Source organism: Chelon labrosus (assembly GCF_963514085.1).
Source record: "Chelon labrosus genome assembly, chromosome: 7".
Lineage (NCBI taxonomy): Eukaryota > Metazoa > Chordata > Actinopteri > Mugiliformes > Mugilidae > Chelon > Chelon labrosus.
Genome location: NC_140343.1, coordinates 9,568,660 through 9,586,222, shown reverse-complemented (window position 1 = coordinate 9,586,222; position 17,563 = coordinate 9,568,660). Strand labels below are relative to the sequence as shown.

Below are 17,563 nucleotides of genomic sequence, written 5' to 3'. Positions count from 1 at the left end.
CCGGCACTACTCTGGACCTTCTGCTCTTTCCGGCTACTGTACTTTAACCGTATGCATGTGTGAGCATCTTTGCAAGCTTGTGCTTTGTGCACATGTGCTAGCGTGTCACCGCTGCGCTCGCTTCTGTCTCTCCAAATAAATTAAGGTTTTATAGCAGGATGCCAGCTGCTTCCATTACCCAGCAACCCAGGAATGCAGTAAAGCATATGTGTTTGTAGTAAACGCCCCGTGCCGTCCGCGTCGGTGAGCAGGCCGACAACAAAATGCTAACATTATCTGTAGTACGTGACGACTCAAAGATGGCGTCTGCTGCCGCCGAGTCACATATGTAAGACTGATGTTGTGGTTTCAGCCCTCAAGACCAGACTTTACTGACACTACATAGATACCAAATCAGAGCCTTCCTACTTCGTAAAGTTGCACAATTTTAAGTATAATTTTGGTTTTTTTGAGCTTGTGCCTTACTTTCATACTTAATTGAGTGTAAATGATGATGAATAGCATAGTTGGTCCACAGTTGAGCAAGAACAGTGTACCTGGAACCACTAAAACAATGTAATCCTATGGGGCACCTGGCTGCGTCAAATTACATTCTTGTTTTTGCCACAAACTTTCATATTTTGTCCATACTCCTGACTTACTCTGTGATTGTTTTTGACCTTACCCTGTCATGCTTTCATGTGTACTGACGCCAGACTAAGAAAACCTATCTGTAGTCAAGTCTCTACAATCTCTGAACAGCAATATTGGAGGGTTTATTCTCCGATTTGAGAGCCACTCGCCATCTCAGCCAAATGGGTAACTGCAAACATGATAGTCTGCAAGTTGCAGTGGACAGACAGGGGTGTTTCCATCCATCTAGAGCATGACTAACCATCATTTCCCGTCTCTGTAAAGCAGTGTTTGTGTTGAAACAACCTGGAAGTGTTTGTGTTTTAAATATTTTATAGGACAGTAACCTGCCTGTACTCCAACTCTCTGACACAACACCAGATTACTCAGCTTGCTTGCTGCAAAAACATCACCTCTACTAAACTTCTTGGATGTTTGACACGAGTCTTTTTCTCTGGCAATCTCTTCCATAATGCTGTGGCCACTTAGAAGCAGATTCTGAGCCTGTTGGTGGTAAAAACAATCTGCTTGGATGGATGTAATATGACATAGGGTAAATTTCTTGCAAGCTTGTGCTTTGTGCACATGTTCAGCTGAAAGGATGTATATAGAATTTTTACATGAATATATCGGAAAAATAATATCCAAGTTAAAAGATTATGAAGCTGTCCTTTAAATCTGATAACACATATATGATGTTGCACAGTAGTTCCTCCAACGGCATTACAAAGGCATATTTATTAGTACTGACCATGGATTTTGCACTTTATAGCAGAATTTTAGTCAATCCATCCATTTTCGTTCATTCATTCATCTTCTGTAACCACTTGTTCCTGTGAAGGTTCGCGGCGGGGGGGCTGGAGCCTATCCCAGCTGTCATCGGGCGAGAGGCGGGGTACACCCTGGACAGGTCACCAGTCTATCGCAGGGCTAACACAGAGAGACAGACAACCATTCACACTCACATTCACACCTATGGCCAATTTAGAATCACCAACGAACATTATAAGCATGTCTTTGGACGGTGGGAGGAAGCCGGAGTACCTGGAGAGAACCCACGCAGATACGGGGAGAACATGCAAACTCCACACAGAAAGGCCCCAGTCCATGGATTCGAACACCTTCTGGCTGTGAGGCATCAGTGCTAACCAACTTTCCACTGTGCCGCCCCCATTTTTGTTCATTTATTCAAATTCCGGTTGCGTTGGTTGTACAAGTACAAGAATATGAAGACGAAAAGCTTCTGGTCTTCCATTTTTATTGGCTGGCTTTAACACCTTCATTAAATGTAAAAGTCTCAAGCTGATAGAAAACTTCTGTCACAGGCTTTAGACTCTTGAACTGAATATGTGTAGAAGGAAAAGCTGCAGCCAGTGAAATGACGTGTGTTTTTTTCGGTCATCAGTCTTTCTGTCTCTGCACGTGAAGCTTTGAAGCTAACCAGCTCAATATCTTGGAAATCGCTTCTTCTTCTTCTTCTTCTTCTTCCTGTTCTTGTTGTCCTTCTTGCTCTTCTTGTTCTTGTTCTCAATGATGTTAATCTTGTTCTTCGTGTTGTTCGTTTGGCTTGGCTTTATGCGGCGATGGACAGATGTGTAACAGTGACATAGTCATCCACGTCATATGAGCACTGTGGAGCGGAATTAGTTTAAAACAAAATGACTGAGGCGTTTATTTTCTCTATATTGGTGGAGACATGCCCAGACTAATATTTTGATAAGAAATAAAGGAAGCCTAACTTTTAATTAAGTGGCAGCCATCAAAAGATAACGTCGCTTCACCTGCCGAAAACTTCCTACACGGGTCTTCGTGTGCTTTGTACGAGGACAAATAGTTGGAAGAACTGACAGTAAATCTGTACTAATATCAGCCTCCAACACAAAGAGACGATGCAGTAGTTCTGTCTCTACAAACCAGACTGACAGGATTGTGGGCGTCGTGAAATTCACAGCTTATGTGTGAGGATGTGATAACATTTTTCAAAGCTCTTTCCGAGTTTTAATAATGAGACACGCCGCTCGTTTAGAAGAAGGTGTGATTAGCTGAAAGATTTTATTTATTTATTTATTTATTTTTTAATGCTTTCAAAGTCTCGCAGACTGAATGACCCGCACTTGACACTTCAGGACTATCGAAGAAATGAGAATATTAAATGAGAGTCATGGCTAATCTGTGGGCGTGCTCCAAGGCCAGCCTGGAAATCCGCTCCCTGTATTTGAAGTTAAATATCCGAAAGAAGACAAGAAGAAAGGAATTAAGGTAGTACACGAAGCGCTGTTTCCTGTAATCCAGCTGCTTTGTTTATCTCGTCCTCGGTTATCTCTCTCACACACACACACAGCAGCCAATGCCGATGAAAGATTCATGGAGCAGCGATGATGAAGGCGTCTCCTCTTCTGCTCCACTTACCGCGGTGGACGAATTCTGCCCCCCAACCCACACCCTTCCGCCCACGCACGCACACACACACACACACAGACGGCGTGCACACCAGCCGACGGCCTGCTCAGAAGGAAGAGAGCAGTGATGCACACAGCTGTGGGGTACTTACTCACCCCTAACCTTCTCATACGCACAAATCCTGAGGCAGCTCGTCTGTCAAGGGACTGATGCTGCAGACTGATTTCTAGGCTGTCTGGCAGACCTGATGTGTGAAAATATTTATTTTATTTTACTTTTTTATTTTCCCTCGTGGGCCTGAGAATATTCATAAAAAACTGACAAAATACCACTAAAGGCGAGACATTTTCAGGTCTACATTTTTTCATGATCAATGTGTGTCACGATCAGGCTTTAGTAGCTGGCTGGAGGAGAGAAATAGTTTCAGGACTTGCAGAATTAATCAGTTTTAGTACGTCCTGTAAGCACATCTAATAGGCTATTTTTAGGGTTTTATTCTCAGAGAGGTGGGCAATGAACAAAGTACATCCATTTATTTAAGCACTGGGAATATGTCTGAGGTACTAAACTATATTCACTCCCTTGCCAAAACATTAGGTACACTTGTGAAAGCAAATGCATTCTAATAAATCTGCGTTCAGCACTAAATTCACCCTATGACCGTTCAGTTTATGTTGAAATGGTGTCAGAAAGGTGGCATTTTAGCTGCATGGCTTTTGGAGGATGTAGTTTGTGGTGCTGTTAAACTGAAATGTGTTTTTGTTATTTAGCCTAGCCCACCGACTAAGAAGGGTTGTCAAAATAATAAAGACGTGTGTCGGTGCAACACGCTACAGTTCAGTAGCACTACAAACCACGGCCTCCAAAATGAAAACACAGCTGCATCAACAGCTCTCTCAGTTATTTACAACAAATACTTGAATGCCACAACCTTCATGAATCATGAAGCTAAGATTTAGTGCAGGACTTTTATATGAGAATGCATTTTAAGGATTTTGGGCTAGTGTACCTAATGAACTGGCAGGTGAGTACAGATTTAATGCTTTACTCCACTATATCTATTTTACTTTTTACAGGGTTAAGATTTTACATACATAACTAATGCTGCTGCAAGCGTTAATAAATAATAAATAGGATGATCTGAATAGTGCCATTTTCGTAATTTCTTTTTGCAGCAAATTCTCCTGTACTTCTGTATAATCTGCACGCCATCAATGCATGACTTTTACTTGTCTTGGAGTATTTCTTAACTTCTTTTACTTGAAGAGTACCTTGACCTCTCACCGTAATGCATCGATGTGCCGGTGTGCTCTAGCTCTCCGTGACAGGCCTGCATCATACCTGAAACTTTCAAAACTCAGATTTCCAGGCCGCCGTTAATATTTCAGTAAAAGGCAAGGAGCTCGGTATACCTTCAACCACTGGAGGCGAAACGAGTATGATATGCAGTAAAGATTCATGCTTGCACTCGAGCCAGGGTCGTCTGCAGAAAACCTTTAACAAGCTTCAGCTGCACAACCAAAACTGAGTTCTAAAACCAACATACTTCAGCGTTACTGATGTTCAATTGAAATACAGAACATATAGCCTTAGTATCGAGACAAACAGCCTGAAAGCAAACACGGTCGCTATAAATAAACCAATTGTGTTGCATTTGCTGTATGGAGTGCTTCTCAGGTTGGCAACTATCTATAAAAGTATTCCAAGAGTGACATAAATAATTCATGAAGTTGTGTGAGGAGCACGCAAATTCTTCACCTAAGCAAAAAAAAACAACCACAACAAAAAAAAGAAGAAAAAAAAAACTGCAGTCAAATAGTAATTTAAATGTTTAAATGTAACCATTGTTTTTATTTGTTACTGTGAAACCCTGATAACCAGGTTAACTGAGGCGCCTTTTAAAGCCTGAAATGATTCACACTCATTTTTCTTTTTCTGTGGACATATGTACTTGGACTTGACTTAGACTTAGATAAACTTTATTGATCCACAAGGGAAATTGCTTACAGTGAAGTTCATTAAAGTATGCAAAGTGCTTTTTCAGTTTAAAGACATTTTTACATATAATGCATCTTACAGGGGGACACTGATGCCTCACAGGAAGGAGGCTCTGGGCTGGATTCAATCTGTGGCCTTTCTGTGTGCAGTTTGCACACAGAACCCTGTGGGTTCTCTCTGGATACTCCGGCTTCCTCCCACCGTCCAAACACATGCTCGTTAGTTAATTGGTTATTCTAAATTGGCCGTAGGTGTGCATGTGAGTGTGAATGGTTGTCTGTCTCTCTGTGTTAGCCCTGCGATAGACTGGAGACCTGTCCAGGGTGTACCCCGCCTCTCGCCCAGTGACAGCTGGCATAGTTCCAAAATAGTTTTGCATGTATTCAGTCAGAAACCAAAGTATGTGCTGCCTTACGCTTTTAACCTGATGGTGACAGTCCATCCTGCATTTGTCAAGACATTCAGAATTGGATTAGGGTATTTGTGGCAGTAGACTACATAGATTTTAAAAGTTGTGGCTAATCTACTTCATTTATTTCATGACTAACTGCAGGAATATATGAAGAATTATGAAGAAATTTGCAATAATACATAATATATACAGTGCTTTTCATGGTTTCATTATATAAATATATAACTTTTACTTGTCTCTGAGTATTTATAATAGTAGGAGTTCTTTTATTTAAAGGTCATCTTAACATCCTCTGAATATCACTGTGTTCCAGTGATATACCGGTGTGATTCAGCAACTTGTGACAGCGCTACATTGTACCTGAAACTTTCGACAATAGAGGGCAGACAACACAGATTTTCTGGCTTTTTTCTCCTTTTTAGAAACTGGAGGGGTTACAATAAACAAGTATGACATAAAGCAAAGGTCCTTGTCTCCATTTGAATATCTGGAGAAAAATGTTGACAGGCTTCGACCGCAGGAGACGCTGCAGAAAACGGATGGAAAGGAGAAAAGATTACCGATGTCTGCAGGATTCATCCTCTGCTTACACTAAATCCGTCCAAAGGTTAACGGGATGTTTGACTAAAGCCGTTGCCGCTACGAGAAGTGGCTAACAACACATGCAGTTACGACTCCATTGACTTTAACTCCCATTTCTTTAAGCCTGGGAGTAGGATGCTCGTTTGATTTGGTGGTAAATGTACATGTTTGAGAGCTGGCATGTTTTAGCCAGTAATGTAAATTAATGAAATGCAATTAAATTAATTAGTGATTCTGTGTCTTCCCCAGGTGAACATCTGAGGATGTGTCCTCAAGGTCCCACATGCTGTACCAGCACCATGGAGGAGAAACTGGCCGGGTTGAGCGCCCAAGAGACCGAAGGGCTGATCAGAGAGGCCGGCAGGTCGCTGCAGGCTGCCTTCAACGCTCTCCACAGGAGCTTCGACAGTGAGTATTATTTGTGTGTGTGTGTGTGTGTTTGCGTGTGTTTGTGTGTGCGAGACACTCATTACTGGTTGAGCTCAATAGCAAGGCTTCAGAAGTGAGCTCAGAGGAGTGTGACATTTGTATGTTGTGTATTTGCGAGGGTTTGTGTTTGGTACAAGCTCTGGCTGTGCTCAGCGCTCAATACCCGCAGCTTCAATAGAGGTGGGGAGTGTGTGGGTGAATGTGTATGTGTGTGTGTCCTGTGTGTGTGTGTGTCAAGGAGACCCCTGACTGGGTGCTATAATGAGAGTGGAGTCAGCCAGACACAATGAAATGTGATAAGCCGATCCCCTGATCTCGAGGGGAGGGGGGGAAGCACACATGCACACTTGCCTACATTCATACACACACACACACATAAACAGAGGGGTGTCCCCCGGGGCAGCGGCTGGTTCGGCTAATGAGCAGTTGACCCACTGAGGAGCCGAGTCTGCAGATCACTGCACATCAGAGAAAGAGTGAGGGATGGAGGGAGGAAGACGACAGAGAAGGGCCACCGCTAACAACAAGGGAGACGGATGAAAGTGAGAAATGCGTCATTAATATTGAGAAGAAACAATGAGTCATAAGAAAGAAAGAAAGAAAGAAAGGAGACAAACGGAGAGCAGGAGGCGGACTTGTCAGAGGAAGAGGAGGACAGTATTATTAGTGAGAAGGCAGCAGGCCACCTCAGTAGCACTAATGTGGCCGTCCATCTGGTTGTGGTTAGAACAGGCTGGCACTGGTCCACAGCCTTTGAAGCATGAGGGAAAAAACCAAGTCCAGAATTTAGTGGCGAGCTCACTGTCTCCTTACTCTCCCTGTTTGACCTCCCTCACTCTGAATACATCTGGATGCAAGGGAACCCAGTTAAATAATAAAAAATAGTTAGATGTTCAAATTCAGGAATCGAGAATTTATCAAGAACGCTGGATAAGCGTACACTAATCAGGCATAACATTATCACAAAACAGTTGTGACTCATCAGAGAATGGACATGGGCCTTCTGAGGTTGTCCTGTGGTGTATGTCTTTGGGTCCTATGGGTTGAGGGGAGGGGCCTCTGTGGATCATCCCACAGATACTTGATCAGTTTGGGATCTAGTGAATTTGGAGGACAGGTCAACACCTTGTGCTGTTTTTCATGTTTTTTTGAGTTGTTCCTAAACCGTTTGTGTGTGTGCCTGTGTCAGGCTGCATCCTGCTGGGGATGGCTACTGCCATCAAGGAGTGCCATTGCCATGGGGTGGGGGTGCCTGGTCTGGTCTAAATGGGTGGTACATGTATAATCCACACGAATGCCAGGACCAAAAGTGTCCCAGCAGAACATTGAATTGTCACAAGATCGTCAATGTTGTTCACTTCTCCTGTCAGTGGTTTTAATGTTGTGGCTGATCAATGTATGTGTTAATCATTCATTCTTATTTTTTTATAAAATCTAATCTCTTATCTTCCTCTACGTCCTCCAGCGTATTTCACTGAGCTGCACAGCCAATCTGAGCACTCCCTGCAGGAGGCGCTGTCACCCCTCGGCCCCCTGTACTCCCAGAACACCCGTCTGTACGGAGAACTCTACGCCGACCTGCGTCAGTATTACCGAGGCTCCGCTCTCAACCTGGACGAGAACCTGTCTGAATTCTGGTCCCGCCTGTTGGAGCGGACATTTAAAGCCTCTTCACCCGCAGATGTGAGTACGGACGAGTTCAAAACACAGAGATGGAAAAAAAATAAAAAAATCATGGATAGAGGCAGAATGATGAAATTTGAAAAACAAAGAAGAGAACAGGGAGCTGCAGTGAGGAGATGAGTGGAGAGGAGTGGCACAGCTGCACAAATAATGATTAAATTATACTGAGTCATACCAAAACTTGGACCAAATAAACAAACTTGATATTTTGTGAACTAGTTTTTCAGGCCCTGCACCTGCTGTGGGTCATGTGTGTGACAAGTTAATAGAAAAGCACAATTACACAATGTTTTTACATCTTTTATTACTTTTGAATGTAGTCTGATTTGCATTGGCCTCGTAAGGAAGTAAATGCATTGTGTGTGTCTCTTTACTCAAAAACACCTTTCCGCTCCGTCTCTGCCTCACAGGTGACCCTAACGGACGACTACCTTGAATGTGTTGCCAAGCAACTGGAGACGCTGCGGCTGTTCGGAGATGTCCCTCGGGACATGAAGGCGAAGGTGATCCGGGCTTTTGTCACGGCCAGGTCGTTTGTCCAGGGGCTGTTAGTGAGCACAGACGTGATCAGGAAGGTCTCGCAGGTGAGTGGGTGTCCTTCTATTGCTCATGTTTTGGTGAAAAAAAAAAATGTGTCCACAGAGTCACACTGCGGTGACCTGCCTTCCTTCTCACTGTGGACAAACAGTAAGTGATCATGATATAATTTATTGCGTTTGGCGGTTAAGCAAGTAGTGGTTAGGGTTCGCGTAAGTCTCAAAGTCAAATACTGTCATCTGAAGCTGATGAAAACATGACTCAGAGCGTGTTTGTGTGCATCTGAGGCCTGCTGGGATGAGTCCCAGGAAAACATATGATGGCTGCATGGCCGTCACACCCTAACTGTCGGAGAAAATGTCTCCACCCTACAAATGAGAAACAACAAAAGATCATCAGAAACGAAGTGTCAGACTCTGCCGTCAGAACAAAGCTCTCATTTGGAAGGGATGACAGCGCCGTTGTCAGATTATGGGTGTGATGATGTTTTTCTGCTCTCTGCTCAGTTTTTCCCAAACTCTCACAGACAAAGAGTGTCGGCTGTGACCGAGTGTTTGTGTCTGTTGTCGTAAAAATATATTTTTTAAGGTTTGACGTAACAGATACGGTCACAACATATCTTTTTACACCAATCTTTTTCTTTTCTTTTTTCCATTCATGCCCTGCAGGATTACTGCATTTGCTGCATTAGATTAGTGCATGTATCTTTTTTATCCATTTTGCAAAATATTCTACTTAAATGTAAATGTGTTTTTCTTTAGTTTCTGGTTACTAAAATCCTGAAATACGATCCGAGCGCATTCTTTAAACGTGTTCTTGTGTAATCCATCAGTATACAGTGCATCTAATCTGTGCAGGCTTTTAAAATCAGTCAAACTGCGTCACCACAAAACAATAATGTAGCACTGAATCAAATGACCTGATGCTGACGGGAACAGATTACAGAACAAGCTGAACTACGTCTGTTGACTGAGGCTCATACGGAAATTAAATCAACTCTTATTTGCCTTGTAAATACAGTATGTACACATGCGATGAATGGGTGCTCTGCCTTTAACCCATCCAAGTGAGCAAACTTGGACTAGAGGGCAGCCATGCGAGGCACCCAGGGAGCACAGAAATCAGTGTGTGTGTGAAGACATGTAAGAAAATGTCTACTAACTCACTGCATAAAACTGCAAAGCATGCATTTAACATCTGTCAGAAAAGATGTTGATTCCAGTTTTGGAGACAGCTCTGGTTTCAAGCTCTTTTCAATCTGCGAGGAGCACAGCTAAAATGGCTCCAGCGTTGAACTGGACACCTCTCATGACTTGCATTCATGATCAGACGCTGACAATGAAATAGAAACCTTGTACAGTGTAAAGACTGACAAGGAAGGGATATCAGTGTCTTCTTGTTCAGGCGTTGTCCCTTATACTGTTGCAATACTGCCCTCTACTGTCATTCCTTCTGAATGAAACCGAGACACGGAAGAGCTGCAGTCTGTTTACAGATGCACATTTTGAAATGGGATGTATAACAGTGACCGTTCCTGTCCACCCTCACCAGGTTCCTCTGGGCCCAGAGTGTGTGAAGGCCCTGATGAAGCTGGTTTACTGCCCCCACTGTCACGGCATGGCCTCCGTTAAACCCTGCTCCAACTATTGCTCTAACGTCATGAAGGGCTGCCTGGCCAACCAAGCTGACCTGGACCCTGAGTGGCAGAACCTCATAGGTGAGACACATCTAGAATATATTTTCAAGTTTAAGTGATGTGAAAATTTTTCTTTTTTTTTTTTTTTACGTCAGTGTCTGTCCTCATTCCTTTGTTCAGACACAATGATCCAGGTGGCGTCCAGTTTCAGCACAGAGCCCAGCCTCGACGTGGTCCTCTCCTCCATCCCCGCTCAAATCTACGAGGCTGTGCACTACCTGCAGGAAAACATGGACGTGTTCCAAGCTAAGGCACGACGCCTCTCTCTCTTTGTCTCACTTGATCTAACTGCATACAAACACACAGGAGAGTGTCCCCTGCAACTCATCGTGCTTGCTGTCCTGAATCCTTCAGAAATCTCTTCAGTGTGTCGGTTGAATCTGATTCCCAGGCCTAATATCATTCAGCAATTAGCTGTTATTCACATAAAACTTGCACCCCAGGCAGCCTAGTTTTGTTGGTTTCACAGATGGATAATCAGGCTGCAGTAATTTGCAACACAGACAGTGCATACACAGTGCTTCAATAGTTACCACTCAAGAAAACATCAGTGCATTAAAGTGTCTGGTATCAATCTTAGAGGCCTAACATCCTCAGAGTTTGAAACACTTGTCTGTGGCGACATCTAGTGGCCGCTTCAGTTCTCACAAATACAAGCTAACCAGCCAATTCTTCACAGCTTCGTTTCTGTTAAAGTGTGTTTATGTGTCTTTATATGTGTGTGTGTGTGTGTGTAGGTGTACCAGACATGTGGAAATCCAGGTGAACCAGGAACAGGAAGCCCCACACCTCATGAGCAGAAGAGGAAGAGCAGCTCCCTGACTGCGTCCGAGTACAAACCCTCTCCGACCGCTGGACTCATACTGGAAAAGCAGGTGTGTGCATCTCCATGTGTCGTGTTTCTGTGTAAACGCTGTGAATGGAGAACTCTTTCTCCTCACATGAGTTGGGTTCTGCTCGATTTTTTGTTTCCAGTTAAAATTTAAATTTTCTTTTTTTTGTGTACATGCACATGGAAAACAATTAAATCCTGATTATTTTTGCATGTGCAGAGCAAATCCCAGTTTGTCGTCGTATTGTATGTATATGCTGCATAATAGGATGTTGTTTAAGATTCTGTATCCAAACCAAATGATATATAAAGATATATATATATATATATATATATATATACTGTAACGTCTCTCTTGGTTCTCAGGTGTCAGATCTCTCCAGTAAGCTGAGGGAGATGCGTCAGTACTGGGTCCAGCTCCCTGTGGCGCTTTGCAGCAAACTGGCGGCAGGAGGCAACGCTCACGATAAATGCTGGAACGGCATTACCAAAGCCAGGTGAGAGAGCAGGAAAACTGTGAGGAACACTTTGAAAAGAGTCTAACCTATTCTGTCTAGATTCAACTGCATTTGCAGTTTCTTTGCTAAACACTCAGCTTAAAGGCTTCTATTTTAGCCGATGCAGTATTTGTCGTCCATTTCATTTGATTACAATCCATAAACCCAGTACACTCGTTTTTTTAAAGACCGAAAGGAAGGACGCGCAACACTCCCAACCACTCTTCCATTCATAAGATCAACAGTGGAGTGTTGAATAAAACACTCTCAAGGTCTGAAATGTGTTCAGCGCTGGTTTTATTCATGCAGAAACAAGATTCACTCCAGAGAGAAACTTTGTGTTATTTATCACTCAAAGGCTAAAAGAAGCTTCTGAAGTGGAGAGAGCACAGAGAAACGACTAGCTTCTCGTAAAGTTGCTATGATACAGAACTCCTCTTCTCGTCAAAACCCATTTGTAGCACTTGAGTTTAAACAGGAGAGGCAACGAACGATTTCTTCTCAGACAAACCGAGAAAGCTGCACCGAATGGAAATTTATACCAAGGTTTTTTTTATTGTTTTTTTTTTTCCATGAGCATCAATTTGAAAACGGTTTTGAAATTCACATCTTGCATCGCAAGCGTTCACGGCCACACCGGCACACACGCGTCTTTTAATCCGTGTGTAAATGGATTATAGAACAATCTGATGGCACGTTGATATGTGTGTGGGTGTGTGTTTGTGTGTACTTTACCCAGCCACGCTACGCAAACTCAAACACATACACACCTGCCTTTTCTTCAAAGTGGTTGGATTACAGCCAGCTGATGAGATTAATCCTGAGCAGAGCCTCTCAGGTGTGACAGTCAAAGAGCATGAAATATAAATATGCCCTTGTGTATTTGTCTGTGTGTGTGTGTGTGTGTGATGGTGTGTCTGCGTGTGTGTGTGTGTCTGAATAATGTGCAAGAGACCATGAAATATAGATGAATCGCTGACTGTGTGTGACAGATAAAGGAAAAGTGAAATTTGTGTGTGTGTGTCTGTCTGCGTGGCATGGTGAATTAATACTGTTGTAAACAGTTTGAAGCTCTGCAGCGACACCTAGTGGATTAAATGGGAGCTCAAAATTAATTCTTGAATAGACTGCTACTTGGAGTTAGGTTTAGTTTAAGCCTGGCTAATGATTCATTATCATCACACATCTGCTCTCATTTAAAACTATGGCATGAAGATATATTTCCGTGTTAATGTCTGATTGCCATATTCTTCTAATTTGATCTAACCTGAAGATTTTGTGGGAAATTATTCACATCACAGACATTTAATGTGACAAACTAACTATTCTCATTGTTGTAATGATTTACTTTAGTCATTTTGCCAAGCCTTAAGGAAATATATTTGTTTAAATACCTGTGTCTGGCAAATAATGGCCCAAGATCTTAATATTTAGCCCTATGGCATATGTTGACTGAAAAAAAAAAATAGTAATTTCCCAGATCTACTGTAGACAGAAATATGAATATAAGCCTTTATAAATCCTTGCCTTCTCTCGTCTTCAAAATCCATCTCTGTGTGAGTCGTTTTCTGCCAAATAAGTATTAAAATATGCGCAGCTTTGACTCAGTCAGCTCCCAGACACTACATGTAACCTTGTGCAACACTTATGTTTTATGATTTAAAACAAATGAAGCGACAAATGAGACCAACTGAAAACCTGCACGCCTGCTCGTCCACCTCACTTAGAAAATGCCTCCTCTCTTAATGAACAACAATTTATTTTTATTTTTTTAATGGCTGACAATCGAAAGTAGTGGCTTTTATGTGGTTCAGTCAGGATTACTTTAGTCAGACGACGTATGCATTTGCAGTAAATTATTCTTGGTGGTATGACTCTGTCCTTCGACGAGCACACGTGGAAATCTCAAGGCGAATGAGAGAAGCAGCAGCAGCAGAAAAGACACCGATACAGAACAGACAATGACACTGATAAGACGGGTGGCACAAAAGGAGGAGCTCTGGCAGAGGTGGGTTGGTGAGGAACGGCAAAGGAAGATAGGCTAAAGCATTATTGCTTCAGCTGAGCTGTTAGCTGAGCGGTCACTTGATGTGTGCTGTCTCATTGATTAACTATCAGCTGATGAGCTGGTCTCGACTCAGTGGCCCGCCTGAACTAACGCTACGCTCGATTTGTTTTGGGGGAGGTGTCGAGTAGTGGCTGGAGAAGCAGCTTTGGGAGCGTAGGGTCATCGGTTTGCTTCCCTCCATGTCCATGGCTGCCAAAACTGCTCCCCGGGAGCTGCGCAAGTGTCAGCCCACTGCTCCGAGTGTACATGCTGCTGAGTGAACAAATCAATGGGTTAAATGCAGAGAAAGAATTTTGCCCATGGGGGAAATAATAATAAATTATTATTTGATTAACACAGACACACGGGTGTTTGTCTAAGGGTTGAGTTACTAAAATCTGGTTATCGGCTGCCTCTAGAGCCACAAAAGGTTTTGGAATCTGCCTCGAGTGATGTCTTGTTGGACCTGAGGTTATTAATAAAATAGGACTGGGGCGGCACAGTGGCATGCCTCACAGCAAGACGGTTCTGGGTTTGAGTCCAGGCCGACTGGGGCCTCTCTGTGAGGAATTTGTATGTTCTTCCTGTGTGGGTTCTCTCCGGGTACTGCAGCTTCCTCCCACTGTCCAAAGACATGCTTGTTAGGCTCGTTGATTCTGAACTGGCCTTAGGTATGACTGTGAATGTGAATGGTTGTTTGTCTCTCTGTGTTAGCCCTGCGATAGACTGGCAACCTGTCCAGGGTGTACCCCACTTCTCGCCCAGTGACAGCTGGGATAGGCTCCCCCCTGCGTCCCTTCACAAGACAAGCAGTTACAGAAGACAATGAATGAATTAATGAAAACAGGATGGAGTTACAAAGAAAAGAGCTGACCTGTCCGCTTTCGCCCACTCCTGAACTTGTCATTATACGTTTTTCTACAGATGACAGTCAAACTGAGAAAAGCCAGGGGTTTGACAGCTCAGAAGAGTGTGTGGGCTAAGAAGACAACATTTCTGCTTCTGCTGCATCAATTTTACTATCGATCAGAGTTCCAAGTTTAGAACATGGAGTATTCTTTTAAGCTTGGAGACTAAGTGATGCATTTTTTCTATGACGATCCTCACAAGCTCAGAAGTACAAGCACTCGTCTTTGCATCTGGGAAACTCTGAAAGCTCAGATAGGTCTGACTTAGTACTTAATAACAGAAGAGCTTAAAGAGAGAATAGATTAAAATGCTTAACAACATTTAATCTTCATACAGTGGAACAAACTCTGTAAATGTGCAGCTGATGGGTTATGAACACGTGTAAGTCAGTGATTCTTCTCTTCTCCTCTCAGGTACCTTCCGGAGGTGATGGGCGACGGCCTGGCTAACCAGATCAACAACCCGGAGGTGGAGCTCGACATCACGAAGCCCGACATGACCATCCGGCAGCAGATCATGCAGCTCAAAATTATGAGCAACAGGCTGAAAAACGCCCTGGAAGGCAACGACGTGGACTTCCAGGACGCAAGTGGGTTTTTATTTCTAATATTTGTGCTAAACGAGACATCTCTGTCTGTTGTCACGCCTACAAAACTCACCAGTCTGCATTCTCACACATGCACAGTGTGTGAAGCTGCACGAAGCGCATAAATAGTCTAATTAGCTTAGTTCCCCCAGACTCGATGTCAACTGGGATTTAAAGGTGAAAATACTCCAAAAAAAGACTCAATTAAAACATTAATTCCTGTCATGATGCTTATCTACAGTAAAAACTGAAAGTTGGAGCAATTGAAGGTGACAAAAAAACAGAAAAACTAACCGGCTTCTTTTTCTGATTTTTCGTCTTGCTCACAACCCCCAGGTGAAGACATCAGCGGCTCAGGAAGCGGGATGTGCGTAGGTGGCCAGTGTCATCGGAGCAGGCCGGGATTGTACGCCTACGCGCCGGATAACAACCGAGTCAGAGGCGCTGCCACGTCTCCCAGCGGCCGCTGCAGCCTCCCACTGCTGCTCCCTTTGACCGTCCTGCTGCTGCTGCTGCTTCTTCAGCGATGATGGACCGCCGCTGCCTCCAGTCAGACTCTGAGGTCCAGAGCTGGGCTGAACCACGGGAAGGGACAAGAGTTCGGAGAAGATTGGAACTTAACTTTGCCAAAAAACAAAAAAAATATTAAAAAAAGACGTTATGGGGGATGAATGAACATTTTCGTTGAGCAGGAGGAACAAAAACTGACTATATTCTTTATTTTGCTGCGTTTTAATATGTTTTATTTTATGATTTACTTTGTTGAGCTGGTTTCAATGGATTCTTGGGATGGGGATGGTTGAAGGAAGACAAAGAAGGGGAGTGATGACGAAGATAATGACATCCATTTGGCTCCAGTGTCCCGTCAGCAGGCTGAAGAGCTCGGTGAAAGAAAAAAAAAAATACTCTCATGCCCCGAAACAAGGCTTTTTTTTTTTTTTTAATTTAATGTTATTTTATATCTTGAGTCCAAACAAACGTTTTGCGTACAGTTTGCTGTAAATGTTTGTGTACATTAGCTTAAAGACTGGCACCATACTGAGCCATGAATGTACAGCATAATAATACTCTACTGGCAAAAATGAATCCCCCCCATTAATCTGTGATGTAGTCGTCCAGATGTTTTTAGGTGTGTGTGTGTGTGTCGGCATAAACAGAAAAAGTAGGACTTGTTTGAAATATCGCAGATAAATTATCGCACTCCTGAAATGTACGAGATGTTGTGATTGCGAGACTTAACCTCACTCTGACCGTATACTCAACGATCCAAGAGGAGATCACTTTTATAATCGTCTTTGTAAAGAAGCAAAGCGGACTCTGTTCATCAGGGCTCTCACAAACAAGCACACGCGACCGGTTTCCTTACGTTTGGTTTTCTGAGGACAGAAAATTGCACATCAATCTGATACATCTGACTGAAACACAACAATAATAAGACACAAAACACAGGAAGACACTCCACAGAGAACGCAGGACTCATTGATGGATGCACACGGTTGCTGATACACGGCAGGTCAAACCAAAGCTTATTACACTGTACACTTGTTGCAACGTTTTCAGGTTTGGTAATGTCCAAAAAACAAACAAAAAAAAAATCATCACCAAGGACACAAAAGCATTTTTGTACATACAAGATATTTGCAGATGTTTACTCGGCATGCCCTTCCTTTCAGACTGCACCTCTATACTGGTACATATGGGACTCCTGATTCACACAAATGGCAGATGTGTTATAAACACACACACACACACACACACACACATTCATTCACACACGCTGGGGCTGTGTATTAAGCTGGTTTTTATTCATCAGTGTATTTAATCACACATTTCATCCATTAAACTCTGTTTGATTGTAGCAGTGGATTTTTTTTTTCAACATGATTTAAAAGCTAATACTTGTTCAGCAATTCAGCTCAGCGTGATTAATGTTGCCAGGAGTTGCGAGAAAAGATTAATAACCCTCTCATTTCTGTTTTTTTTTCTTTTTTTTAAATACGAAGCTGCAGGCAGATAGCTTAGCTTAGTTTTAACACTTCTGTTTTTGAATGTATTGATTAAAAAAGATGAATTAGGGAGATTTAGAGGCGACGATTGGTGGATACATCTTTAAGCAGCTGTAGCTAGCAGAGAAAGAAACTTTACAAAAATGCCAGCCAATTGCTTTTATCACTGACTCCATCTCATTTTAAGACTTTTTGTTGGTCTTTTGCACTTTGGATCTGATGCAGTGTTTTACATCGATCAGGCATAACATTATGACCATTGACAGGAGAAGTAAATAACATCGATCACCTTGTGACAATACAGTGTTCTGCTGGGAAACTTTTGGACCTGGCATTC

General features: G+C 42.9%; 1 protein-coding gene across 1 annotated transcript in view; it reads left to right on the top strand.

The window, feature by feature from the left end:
• The window catches only part of LOC311490283 (glypican-1-like), a 49,916-nt gene extending 32,696 nt beyond the window's left edge, over positions 1 to 17,220 (top strand). The window contains exons 2-10 of the mRNA XM_084547697.1: positions 6,254 to 6,412; positions 7,899 to 8,116; positions 8,527 to 8,700; positions 10,205 to 10,370; positions 10,470 to 10,600; positions 11,087 to 11,224; positions 11,548 to 11,678; positions 15,048 to 15,223; positions 15,557 to 17,220. Coding sequence (XP_084403823.1) covers positions 6,254 to 6,412; positions 7,899 to 8,116; positions 8,527 to 8,700; positions 10,205 to 10,370; positions 10,470 to 10,600; positions 11,087 to 11,224; positions 11,548 to 11,678; positions 15,048 to 15,223; positions 15,557 to 15,750 — 1,487 coding nt within the window. The 3' untranslated portion in view covers positions 15,751 to 17,220. The remainder of the gene's footprint in view (positions 1 to 6,253; positions 6,413 to 7,898; positions 8,117 to 8,526; positions 8,701 to 10,204; positions 10,371 to 10,469; positions 10,601 to 11,086; positions 11,225 to 11,547; positions 11,679 to 15,047; positions 15,224 to 15,556) is intronic.
• The last annotated feature ends 343 nt before the right edge of the window (positions 17,221 to 17,563 follow it).